The sequence below is a fragment of the Somniosus microcephalus genome, chromosome 2 (assembly GCF_052327205.1).
Source record: "Somniosus microcephalus isolate GS21.2 chromosome 2, FLI_Smic_1.0, whole genome shotgun sequence".
In the NCBI taxonomy this organism is placed as follows: Eukaryota; Metazoa; Chordata; class Chondrichthyes; order Squaliformes; family Somniosidae; genus Somniosus; species Somniosus microcephalus.
Window position 1 is genome coordinate 45,725,721 of NC_140988.1, and position 13,744 is coordinate 45,739,464.

General features: G+C 45.4%; 1 protein-coding gene across 3 annotated transcripts in view; it reads right to left on the bottom strand.

The window, feature by feature from the left end:
* ints10 (integrator complex subunit 10) overlaps positions 1–13,744 on the bottom strand; it is a 78,830-nt gene that overhangs the window by 40,080 nt on the left and 25,006 nt on the right. For all 3 annotated transcript variants that reach the window (XM_086009219.1, XM_086009210.1, XM_086009229.1), the window contains exons 5-8: positions 9,138–9,219; positions 8,261–8,401; positions 4,530–4,701; positions 3,020–3,189 (exon numbers count right to left, since the gene is read on the bottom strand). In XM_086009219.1, the coding sequence (XP_085865345.1) occupies positions 3,020–3,189; positions 4,530–4,701; positions 8,261–8,401; positions 9,138–9,219 (565 nt within the window). The remainder of the gene's footprint in view (positions 1–3,019; positions 3,190–4,529; positions 4,702–8,260; positions 8,402–9,137; positions 9,220–13,744) is intronic.

Consider the following 13,744-nt stretch of genomic DNA (forward strand, 5'->3'; position numbering starts at 1 on the left):
TAGACTCTTGCTTGTTGGAAATATTCATTGCCTGGTACTTAAGTGGCAAGTAACATTCGTGCCACACATCAGCCCAAGCCTGAATGTTGACAAGGTCTTGCTGCATGCGGGCATGGACAGCTTCATTGCCTGAGGTGTTGCGAATGGTACAGAACACTGTGCAGTCATCAGTGAACATCCCCACTTCTGATCTTATGATAGAGGGAAGGTCATTGATGAAGCAGCTGAAGATGGTTGGGCCTAGGATACTGTCCTGAGGAACTCCTGCAGTGATGTCCTGGGGCCGAGATGATTGACCGCCAATGACCACAACCATCTTCCTTTGTGCTAGTTATGACTCCAGCCAGTGGAGAGTTTCCCCCCGATTCCCATTGACTTCAGTTTTATTAGGGCTCCTTGATGCCACACTCTGTCAAATGCTGCCTTGATGTCAAGGGCAGTCACTCTCACCTCACCTCTGGAATTCAGCTCTTTTGTCCATGTTTGGATCAAGGCTGTAATGAAGTCTGGAGCCGAGTGGCCCTGGCGGAACCCAAACTGAGTGTCAGTGAGCAGGTTATTGCTGAGTAAGTGCCACTTGATAGCACTGTCGATGACACCTTCCATCACTTTGCTGATGATTGAGCGTAGACTTATGGGGCAGTAATTGGCCGGGTTGGATTTGTCCTGCTTTTTGTGGGAACTGGGCAGTTGTCCACATTGCCAGTGTTGTAGCTGTACTGGAACAGCTTGGCGAGAGGCGTGGCTAGTTCTGGAGTGCAAGTCTCCAGCATGACAGCTGGGATGTTGTCGGGGCCCACAGCTTTTGCTGTATTCACGACTGGATGTGGCAAGACTGCAGAGCTTTGATCTGATCCATTGGTATTGGGATCGCTTAGCTCTGTCTATAGCATGCGGATTCCGCTGTTTAGCATGCATGTAGTCCTGTGTGGCAGCTTCCCCAGGTTGGCACCTCATTTTTAGGTACGCCTGGTGCTACTCCTGGCACACACTCCTACACTCTTCATGGAACCAGGGTTGGTCCTATGGCTTGATGGTAATGGTAGAGTGAAGGATATGCTGGGCCATGAGGTTACAGATTGTGGAATACAATTCTGCTGCTGCTGCCTCACAGTGCCTCATGGATGCCTGGTTTTGAGCTGCTACATCTGTTCTGAATCTAACCCATTTAGCACGGTGGTAGTGCCACACAACACGATGGAGGGAGTCCTCAGTTTGAAGACAGGACTTCGTCACCACAAGGACTGTGTGGTGGTCACTGCTACCAATACTGTCATGGACAGATGCATCTGTGATAGGTAGATTGGCGAGGACGAGGTCAGGTAGGTTTTTCCTTCGTGTTGGTTCTCTCGCCACCTGCCGCAAGTCCAGTCTGGCAGCTATGTCCTTCAGGACTCGGCCAGCTCGGTCAGTAGTGGTAGTATCGAGCCACTCTTGGTGATGGACATTGTCTCCCACCCACAGTACATTCTGTGCCCTTACTGCCTTCAGTGCTTCTTCCAAGTGGTGTCCAACATGGAGGTGTACTGATTCATCAGCTGAGGGAGGGTAGTAGGTGGTAATCAGCAGGAAATTTCCTTGCCATGTTTGACTTAATGCTTTGAGTCAATGTTGAGGAATCCCAGGACCACTCCCTTCCGCTTGTATACCACTGTGCCACCACCTCTGGTGCGTCTGTCCTGCTGGTGGGACAGGACATACCCAGGAATGGTGATGGAGGAGTCTGAGACTTTGGCTGAGAGGTATTATTCTGTGAGTATGACTATGTCAGGCCACTGCTTGACTCGTCTGTGGGACAGCTCTCACAATTTTGGCACAAGTCCCCAGATGTTAGTGGGAAGTACTTTGCAGGGTTGACTGGGCTGGGTGTGCCTTCGACATGTCCGAATCAGATGCCTAGGTCGATGCCAGGTGGTCCATCCGGTTTTATTCATTTTATATACATTATTATCGTAGCGGTTTGGTACAACCTAGAGGCTTGCTAGACCATTTCAGAGGCAGTTAAGAGTCAACCGCATTGCTGTGGGTCTGGAGTCACATATAGACCAGACCGGGTACGGACAGCAGATTTCCTTTCCTAAAGGACATCAGTGAACCAGATGGATTTTTACAACAATCCGGCAGTTACATGGTCACCATACTAGCTTTTTTTTTTAAATTCCAGGTTTATTTAATTAACTGAATTTAAACTCCCCAGCTGCCATGTTTGGATTTGAACGCATGTCTCCAGATTTGAGATCTGAAGCTTGAATCTGTCAAGTTTCAGCACTCAAATTATGAGACTATTCCTGTAGGCTGTACTTTCTACAATAAATTATACAAGTTTATTTTCCCTTCCTGTATGATTAGAAGTGTCCATGATTACATTTTCCCATACTTATCTCCAAGAATCTTTTGTGCAGACACTGATTGAAATTCATTAACTCGCAAGAGACACTTCTGCAATAGGTCAATGTAGTGATGTTTGGTTATACCTCATGAAGGATGCAGGTACCTTCGCTGTTTTGTTCCATGCAATTTTAAAATCACTACAGGAAACTTTCTGGTATCCGGCACGGACGGGACCGATGTGTTGCCGGTTCATCAACAATTCCGGATAACCGAACGCTATAGTAAAAGATACGGAGCTCAGAGCTCTGTATAAAGCAACAAACCCAACAGCTTCAAAACAATTGGCACAAGTTGCAAGCGTCTCTGTAGCTTAGCAACAGCTTCAGCTACACCCTTGCACAGCAACAAATGGAGTAAAAAAAAATAAAAGTTATCTGAACAGACTCCTGAATTTTGCCGGTGGAGAGCGTTCCGGTTATTTAAGGGCCGGTTAATCGAAAGTTTCCTGTACAACCGGTCAACAAGACACCTTCCCTCATATGCCTGATTACCAGGTTTCCTTATTTCCTTCCTGCATCTGCATACAGGTGAAATTTTACTGTAAAATACAGGAATTCCTGTAGATACAAGAGCACTAATTTTGGTCTACCTGCTACAATGTTATTTTCCTAGCAACCCCTTAACTAACCTTGAAATAGAGATGGCTGGATACTGCCGACATATTGGAATGCATTCTTGAAGAAAACCAGCATTGTAGAATAAACAACTTGGTGCTTATACTTCCTGTGGCCTTCGTCATCAAAACTGTTTATATATCTGCATAAATCTTTCATCCTATGCAGAATTTCACCACAATTCCTGAAAAATTAATTTGAAAGAAAATCTAGAACTCAGAAATAAGTGGAATACTTGAAAAACAAAAACAAAAAAAGCCTCAATATTATTCTGAATTGTTAATTTAGACTTCAAGCTGCAATACTAAAAGCACCATCAGTTTTTAAAGAAATGTCTGTTTGTGCTACACATATAGTTTTTGAACGGTCAGCACTGAAAGAATGAATGCAGTGCAATAACAGCACTATGTATGGGCTGGTTCTGAATTAAAGAATCAATCTTTCCACTAATGCACTTTTAATCTTTGTATTTATAGATGGCTGCTCGTGTCAACTGAGTGGGAATCAGTGCTTCAACACAACCAGAACTTCTAATTTTTAAATTGAGAAACTAAGGTACAGGATAGCACCAATGTTTAATAGATCATGAGAAAACAAGGTAAAAAAGGAAATAATGATTAGTTAAAGCCATGCCTGGGTTTTAAAAACTTGAAGGAAGGAAGGAAAGACTGAGGGAGGTAAAGGGTTCAATAGCTTTGAGGTCCTCGGAGACTATGCATTAACTCTTGATTTCAACACAATGAGGATGCAAGGAGGATAAGCATGTGATCGAAATATCTGCAGCTTATGAGGAACAAGGAGAAAGTTCAGGGGAGCAATGAATATAAAAATACTGACAATGTCAGGTATCAAACATGTTTTCTTGCAGTTAGGAGACTTTCCATAATGTACTAGTTAGAGATCGGATTTGAATTTTTACCTCGGTTAACTCAGAGATTATTTCAAAATGTTATTCAGTGTCTTCAGCTTCTATTAAGATAGGGCAGCTTGACACCCAACTAAGGATTGTGATGCAGCTAATAGACATTCATTAGTTGGCTGATTCTACATAGTTTATATAAACTTACTAAAATTGAATAATGTAATTTATTCATTATTTTCTAAAGGCCATTTTTGCTAGTCTTACACAGATTGGAAGGCGGCAAGTAGAAAAAAGGGAATCTACCCCAGGGGATCCTCTTTCACATTATTCAAGTGTGCCACCTAACTGGTTGACCAAGAATAGCCATCAACTGCCTCCAACTGTCTGTGCATTGGACACGCCCACTTAACCAACCTTGGAAAACAGCCTGGAAATCAGTTGGGTAGAAAGAAATTGTTAAAAACTTGATATTAAATTATGTAAAAGACTTTTTTCCACACAGATAAAAGGTAAAATAGCTCAACTGATTGTAACATTAAAGAAGCATAATTTGAAGAAGTATAATTTGGAGTATTTTTCTACAATGCTTATCCCAGAAAGTAATGGGCCACAATGCTCATCCCAGAATGTAGTGGGCCACAATGCTCAATCAGAATTCTAACCTGTTTGCTTTGTCGATTTGCCACTCACACCTCATTGCCACAATAGACAGGATTTCAAACAATCTGTCCCATGGTTCCACTATCAGTGATGACTTCTCAGTCAGGCCTTCTATGATATATTTCTGAGTGCTCCGCTTGGTGGGTGACTTTATATCAGCTGTGTCTTGGGAACCTAGCAGAAGACGGGATAAATTAATTTGTTATCTGTTAATTGGCTACAGCACAAACAGGGAAAAAGCAGCTTCTCCATCCACTACAGGTCGATCTTTCAAATTCCATAGCCTAACTCTGAAAAATCCACCCATTCAGAATTCATACAAGGAGGCATACTTCAAGAGTCAAATTCTTCTCAATCAAAACATTTCTGACAAGTCCAATTTAATAGGCAAAATATTGGATCTAATATACATTTTAAATTCACAACTATGAACAGTCCCCAGAACTTGCCAATTCTGGTCTAATGCATGTTAAATATTAAAGGGTGTGCTCCTTACAGTCAGTAAGTCATCTGTGCTAATGTGTATGATTGAAGTACTCCTGCTCCTCCCTCCCCAACATGAACCCCAAATGACTCCAAGTATTATGGCACTGGTAAATAATTGTGCTGCATTACAGGTACCATTGAATTACTCAGGAAATGCAGCACCAGTTGAAATGCAACACTAGATAAAAAAGGGATGAGGTCAAACTCAAACAATTCAAGTCACCAGCAACCAGTCCAGGGAGTAGCAGGCCTCACGATTCCACACAAGGAACTTCTGAATTAAGCAGTACTGTTGGTGAGCCACAGTATAAATCAGGTGCTTCCCCAAAGCGATAGTGAGAAATAACAGACGGCAACATTTTCTGTCAAAGTACGCCGGTTTTCTGGCATGAGCAGAATGGAAAATTGGGCAGAGAGCCATACTGCCAGTTCCCACCCACTTCTCCCATAGCAATCTTCCGGCATCCACCTAAATATGGGCAGGAATACTCTAATAAAGGAGATAATTGTGTGGAATCGTGAGGCCTGCTACTCCCGGGAATGGTTGCTGGTGACTTGAATTGTTTGAGTTTGACCTCATCCCTTTTTTATCTAGTGTTGCATTTCAACTAGTTATATGTCACATAATCCTCATTAGCACCATAGCAATGTTGGATGTAAAGAATGATTGTATAAAACAGGACTCGAGTGCTTCCAGGGCCAGTAGAACACATCCCTAACCTTATATGGGCAATACAGCGAGTCAGGTCAATGGATAGACCATCGAAGAAGACAATGCAATGGGTAGATTGCTATCAGTTCCTCTGAGCGGGCAAACTATTTGAATTCGTCATGGTTGCAGGCCCCTTTAACCTGATGCCGGTGCCGTAGTCCACCAAAAAAATTCAGAAGCCTAACCAGGGAAACTTTACCAGGATCAGTGATGGAGCAGACATAAATCACCCCCACCGCCTTCCGGTGGTATTGTGACCACCAGAAAGTCTCACCAGTAGTCCCTCTGACTCACTCCAGTAATATTTCCCAACAGTCAACTACAGAATAAGGCAGAGGCCTGGGAACAGAGCTCCAGCCTGCCTTTTTGGATGGGGAAGATGGTTGGAACAAGGAGACATGAAAGAAGGGAAGCAAAATAAAAGACTAACTTACAAAATATAAAACTGTACTGGAAATGCTTAAAAAGTGCAAAAATTCTATTTGCACGGGTTTCTTCTTCTTAGGCAGTCCCTCGGAACCGAAGATGACTTGCTTCCACATTAAAAATATGAGTTCTCAGGTGACTGATGAGTCCAATGCGGGACCTACAGTCTCTGTCACAGGTGGGGCAGACGGTGGGTGGGTGGGGTGCTTGGGTTGACGTGCGCTCCTTCCGCTGTTTGCACTTGGCTTCCACTTGCTCCCAGCAGAGACTCGAGGTATTTGCCGCCTTCCTGGATGCTTCTCCTCCACTTTGTACGGTCTTGGGCCAGGGATTCTCGTGCCGGTGGGGATGTTGCACTTTTCAAGGAGGCTTTGAGGGTGTCCTTGAAGTGTTTCCTCTGCCCACCTGGGGCTCTCTTGCCGTGTCGGAGCTCCAAGTAGAACGCTTGTTTTGGGAGTCTCGTATCGGGCATGCGGGCGATGTGACCCGTCCATCGGAGTTGATCGTGCGCGGTCAAAGCTTTGATGCTGGGGATGTTGGCCGGAGAGAGAACACGGACGTTGGTGCACCTGTCCTGCCAATGGATTTGCAGGATCTTGCGAAGGCATCGTTGGTGGTACCTCTCCAGTGCTTTGAGGTGCCTGCTGTACATGGTCCATGTCTCGGAGGCATACAGGAGGGCGGGTATCACTACTGCTCTGTAGACCATGAGCTTGGTGCCGGGTTTGAGGTCCTGGTCTTCAAACACTCTCTTCCTCAGGCGACCGAAGGCTGCACTGACACACTGAAGGTGGTGTTGGGCTTTGTCATCGACGTCTGCCCTTGTTGACAGTAGGCTCCCGAGGTATGGAAAGTGGTCCACGTTGTCCAAGGCCTTGTCGTGGATTTTGATAATCGGTGGGGGGGGGCAGTACTGTGTGGTGGGGGCAGGTTGGTAGAGGACCTTTGTCTTACGGATGTTTAGTGTAAGGCCCATGCTCTCGTACGCTTCGGTGAAGGTGTTAATGATGGTTTGGAGTTCGACCTCCGAGTGTGCGCAGACGCAAGCGTCGTCTGCATACTGTAATTCAACGACAGAGGATGGGACGACCTTGGATCTGGACTGAAGGCAACGGGGGTTGAACAGTTTCCAGTTTGTTCTGTAAATTAGCTCCACTCTAGCAGGGAGCTTATGGAGGGAGAGATGGAGCATTGCCGCAAGGAAGATCGAGAAGAGCTTTGGTGCGATGACACAGCCTTGTTTGACCCCGGTCCGTATATGAATTGGGTCTGTGGTGGAACCGTTGGTCAGGATCACGGCTTGCATGTCGTCAGGAAGCAGGCGGAGGATGGTGACAAACTTTTGAGGGCAGCCGAATTTGAGGAGGACACTCCATAATCCCTCACGGTTGACAGTGTCAAAGGCCTTTGTGAGGTCAAAGAAGGCCATGTACAGCGGTTGGCGCTGTTCCCTGCATTTCTCTTGTAATTGGCGCGCGGTGAAGATCATGTCCATTGTGCCCCTTAGTGGGCGGAATCCGCATTGCGACTCTGGGAGGAGCTCTTCAGCCACTGGGAGAAGGCGATTGAGGAGGATTCTTGCGATGACTTTCCCTGTGGCAGACAGCACGGAAACTCCTCTGTAATTACCGCAATCGGACTTGTCACCTTTCTTGAAGATGGTCACAATTACAGCGTCTGAGATCCCCTGGCATGCTCTCCTCCTTCCAGATAAGAGAAATGAGTTCATGAATTCGTGCCAGTAGTGCTTCTCTGCCATGCTTTAGCGCCTCGGCAGGGATTCCATCTGCTCCTGAGGCCTCGGTATTCTTCAGTTGTCGGATGGCCTTTTCAACCGCATGCCGGGCTGGGGTTGTGCTGAGATGGTGGCGGGTAGCATGCTGCGGGATGGAGTTGAGGACACTCGCATCGAAGACAGAAATAAAATAAAACTGTATTGGAAATGCTTAAAAGGTGCAAAAATTCTATTTGCACGGGGTTACGCAAGTGATCATTACTTAATTGTATTTTTAAAACACTTTCTAACAGCAATAAAAACCAATTTCTCTCTCATATCTGGTCCACAGCGACCACGCAATACTGGGCTCTTAGGAGAGTGCGTTGCATTACCTTGATGCTGGCTTTCCAATGAAGGAGATCTGGTAACGTAACCAATATAAAACTCTGCTGCCTTGTGGAGATATTGATACAACAGATTGGCAGGTAATCTCACATCAGGGTTATTAATAATTAGAGGTAGGACATCACATACTGTAGATACAAAGGTACATTTTATTACAGAAACATTTACATTACCACAAGAAAAAAAGTTTCATAGGTGATATAACACTAGTAGCATAAAAAGAGCTGAATTATGCATTGCCCCACCCTCAAACAAAAGTTCAGTTTTAGCAAAAGAAAAAAATGACCCATGCCTTTTTATGTTCAGGGGGAAGTATTTTTTGGAAACCAGAAATCATAAGGAGGCAATGATGGATCCCAATTCTTAAATTATAACCCAACATCACAACACCCTAAGAATTATAACTAGCGAGGGATTTTACTAGATCTTCAGATCGCACGACTTTTTACTCCCCCTTTTTTCTCCCCTCTCCCAACTAACCATTCCTCGTGTCAACCTGGACAACAAGCATCAACAGACTGTACATCGACATGGGCATCACATCTGAGCCTGACCAATAGCCACACATATGCATATTGCATTGCAAGTAGCAATGAGAAATAGGACCCTGAAGAGGATTCATCTCTCCTGCCCAGCCTAAGAGCACTAAGATGCACTACAACACCATCACAACTGCTCTGGTTGCAATTAGCTAACTCAGCACAAATCAGGGATTAAGACTGAGATTTTACTAATCTACATAACTCAGAACCACAGCATGTAGTGCATTTACCAACTGAGTCATCAGGAAGTTCCAACCCAAAGTAATCCAGGTATTGCTGTTACAAACTTAGATTTTCATATCAATGCTTTTTTCTTTCTTACCAAATAACTTTCTAAAACAGTTGACAGGCGAGTCTTGATCATCAAGGTTTTCAGCTTCCAATAAAGTTTCACCAAGACTGACCTAATTTATGAAACAAAATAAATATACCCAAAATATTTATCAGTCAACTCTGAGTACTCAAAAACATTTAAAAATTTCAAAATCTCTCTCTATGGTTAAAAGTCTTGCATTTAGCGCACATCAAATTTAAAGCCTGCAGTGTCACACATGCAAAGAGTAGGACACACAGTAAGCTGCACAAAGATCAGTACAGATGAGGGAGGCCGTTTCCCCCTCTAGCTCATCCCTCCATAGAAACCCATGACACCCGCCCCCCACCTCCCCCACATCCTCATCACAGTATCTAACTACCTCTTAAATGCTCGGATCATGCTTCCCAGAAGACCATTCCAAGAATCAATCACTATGCGGCAAGTGCTTTCTGACATCAGTCCTAAACTTATCTTTTAACAGTTGGCTCCGATGTTTTTTGTCTTGCAGTCGTGGTCTAAGTTGAAAAGTGTGCCGGATTAACCTTCTCTATTCCACTTAGTCTCTTAAATATATACACACACCTCTATAAGGTCCCCTCTTCTTCACCTCCTTTCAAGACTGAAAAATCTAAGTTTTTCTAACACTTGCTTGATTGGCTCAAATAACAATGCAACAAATAATTAAGTAAACAACGTTAACTGCCTGAAAGGATGCCTAACATCGGTAATGCAGCCAGCTCCATTTTGAATGGGGCCTACCACCGGGTGTCCAAAGCGCCTGTTTCAGGCGATCGGCCCTTTTAATATGGAAACTGGGGTCCCATGACATAAATAGGACCCCAATTGCCAATTTAGGTCATAACTAGTCAGGGTCTATGCCGTGCACTCTCCGATCAGTTCCACGGATAATGGAACCGAAGAGGCCCAGCAACAGTAAGTACTGAATTACTCTTGTGGGCCCCAGAGGTGCAGGTGTGCTTGAGACTTCCCCCCTCCTCACAACTTTCATTGCTGCCCTGGCCCAATCTTGTGGCCGCAATACGGTGAACTGCACCAGGACGCCTGTTTGGCAACCCACAGCTTGCCTATGAAATTTAAATGAGGCTGGGGCCTCAAAATAGCAGGGTCTCTTCGCTGCCGGAACAGTCGGCCAACCAGTGCACTTCACCAGTCGGTTGCCCACAAGTCAAAAATCAATCCCCTTGCCTAATGTCTCTCTTCTAACCATGTTTATATTGTTCTTCTTTATCTATTCAGCCACCATACCGTGCTTTCATCCCCCTCAGTCCCTCTGCCTGCAACTCCTCTTCCCTCTACCTCATCCTCAGTGCCGTATACCTTTAGGGCGCATCTGCTGCCAACAAAATAAAGTAGTTTCTCATGCGCATTGCCACTGGTTTTTTGGTTGTTCTTGCCGGACTTCCCACAGATTGGTGAGAGAGAAAGGGGTGGGGAAGAGATCGCTGCTGCCGAAATGAAGAAAATAAAAATTTAAAGTTTGATCACTGCTGCCGAACTGAGCCGCGTCAGGAGAAGAAAACAAATTAAAAGTTGAATTAACATTTATGCGCTGCTGAACTGAGCCAAGAAAGGACGGGAGGGGGTGGGGGAAAAAGAGATCGCTGCTGCTGATCTGAGCCTCATCGGGGAAAAGTGATTGCGGCTGCCGAACTGAGCCAAGAGAGAACGCTCACATTTATTCGCTGCCGAACTGAGCCGAGTGAGAAAGGAGGGAAGGGGTGGGGGAAAAGAGATTGCTGCTGCCGAACTGAAGAAAATAAAAATGAAGTTAAATTGGTTAACGTTAATATTTATGCGCAGAATGCTTCTGCGCAGCTTCCGGTTCATTGGCAGCAGTCACTCCGATACCTTTAACCTCAAACCACCATGCTTATCTGAAAAGCCCATCTCTGTTCTCTCCTTTTCTGTTCCTCGAGAAGTTCACTCTTGTTCATGGGTTTCCCAAAACTGAGAAGCTAGCAATTCATTCTCAAAAGTGTTTATACCACTCTAAACAGAATATAACACTATGTTCTATTTATTTATACTGCTAAATAAGCATTTAAAAACAAATTTCTGGTTACCCAGTGCGAAGACACCAGGGGAAAAGGTCACTGGGGGCCATGGGATAATAGATCGCGGGGAGGGCGGGATGGGGAGGGGAAAGGAGTGTAGGGAACAAGAGGGAAACCAGGTGTAAAATGGACAAGAGTGGAGCTGATATTTTTGGGGCCTGACCTTTCTTTATCATTTAAAAATTGGTAGCAGGAGCAGGAGGTGCACCAAAATTTGTAGGGCTGGAGGCGGAAGACATTTTTAAAAAATAAGCAGCAGGAAAAATTTAGCCAGAAGGAATCCAGGCAACATATATAATTTACTATATATGAAAAGCAGTGAGGATTTTAAAAGGTACTATATTTACAGGTGATACTATGAACGCAACATGACTGATTGACAAAAATGGGGCATAACCCAACATTACATGACCGCCCCAAAATGAACCTGTAGTAATTGTCAGGTACTCTTTGCTGAAAAAAATTGTGATTGTGACCTCCTAGGAACATCCAATTGGGAAATGTGAAACGAACTGTGCCATCTGAATTTGATAGTCATCAATTTAAAGCCCAACTGAAAGCTACCAAAGTAAATGCAGTCAAAATAGGTAAGAATAAGTAAAGAAATTTGCGCAGAGGAGCAGTAATGTAAACCTGAATACTGAACACCGAAGATGAAACTATGGCTCACAGTGAATCATCAGCAACCACCACCACCCACCCTGGTGAGCTGAAATCCCTCAAGTCAACCAGAAATCCAATCCACTTCCCCCTCCTAACTGAGCAGTAATTTTTTTTTTTTTTTTTTTTTTTTTTTTAAATTCGCTTATGGGATGTGGGCGTCACTGGCAAGGCCAGCATTTATTGCCCATCCTTAGTTGCCCTCGAGAAGGTGGTGGTGAGCCGCCTTCTTGAACTGCTGCAGTCCGTTACTCAATGTCTTATATCTGCTCTTCTCTGGTGAAGGTACTCCCACAGTGCTGTTAGGGAGGGAGTTCCAGGATTTTGACCCAGCGACGATGAAGGATCGGCGATATACTTCTAAGTCAGGATAGTGTGTAACTTGGAGGTGATGGTTTCCCATGCACCTGCTGCCCTTTTCCTTCTAGGTGGAAGAGGTCGCGGGTTTGGGAGGTACTGCCGAAGAAGCCTTGGCGAGTTGCTGCAGTGCATCTTGTAGATGGTACACACTGCAGCCACAGTGCGCCGGTGGTGGAGGGAGTGAATGTTTAAGGTAGTGGATGGGGTGCCAATCAAGTGGGCTGCTTTGTCCTGTATTGTGTCGAGCTTCTTGAGTGTTGTTGGAGCTGCACTCATCCAGGCAAGTGGAGAGTATTCCATCACACTCCTTACTTGTGCCTTGTAGATGGTGGACGGGCTTTGGGGGGTCAGGAAGTGAGACACTCGCCGCAGAATACCTAGCCTCTGACCTGTTCTTGTTGCCACAGTATTTATGTGGCTGGTCCAGTTAAGTTTCTGGTCAACGATGACCTCCCCAGGATGTTGTTGGTGGGGGATTCGGCGATGGAATGTCATGGGGCGGTGGTTAGACTCTTGCTTGTTGGAGATAGTCATTGCCTGGCACTTCTGTGGCGCGATTGTTACCTGCCACTTATCAGCCCAAGCCTGAACGTCGTCCAGGCCTTGCTGCATGCGGGAATGGACTGCTTCATTATCTGAGGAGTTGTGAATGGTGCGGAACACTGCAGTCATTAGCGAACATCCCCATTTCTGACCTTATGTTGGAGGGAATGTCACTGATGAAGCTGCTGAAGATGGCCGTTAGTTGCTTAATGGTCCACCACCATTCACGACTGGATGGGCCTAGGACACTGCCCTGAGGAACTCCTGCAGCGATGTCCTGGGGCTGTGATGATTGACCTTCAATCACCACAACCATCTTCCTTTGTGCTAGGTATGACTCCAGCCAGTGGAGCATTTTCCCCCCCCGATTCCCATTGACTTCAGTTTTACTAGGGCTCCTTGATGCCGCACTCGGTCAAATGCTGCCTTGATGTCAAAGGCAGTCACTCTCACCTCACCTCTGGAATTCAGCTCCTTTGTCCATTTTTGGACCAAGGCTGTAATGAGGTCGGGAGCAGAGTGGTCTTGGCGGAACCCAAACTGGACATCAGTGAGTAGGTTATTGGTGAGTAAGTGCCGCTTGATAGCACTGTCGATGACACCTTCCATCACTTTGTTGATACTAGAGAGTAGACTGATGGGGCGGTAATTGGCCAGGTTGGATTTGTCCTGCTTTTTGTGGACAGGACATATCTTGGCAGTTTTCCACATTGTCAGATAGATGCCAGTGTTGCAGCTGTACTGGAACAGCTTGGCTAGAGGCACAGACGGTTGTCAGGGTCCATAGCCTTTGCTGTATCCAGTGCGCTCAGCTGTTTCTTGATATCATGTAGAGTGAATCGAATTGGCTGAAGGCTGGCTTCTGTTATGGTGGGGACCTCGGGAGTAAGCCAATATGGATCATCCACTCGGCACTTCTGGCTGAAGGTGGTTGCAAACGCTTCAGTCTTGTCTTTTGCACTCGCATGCTGGGCT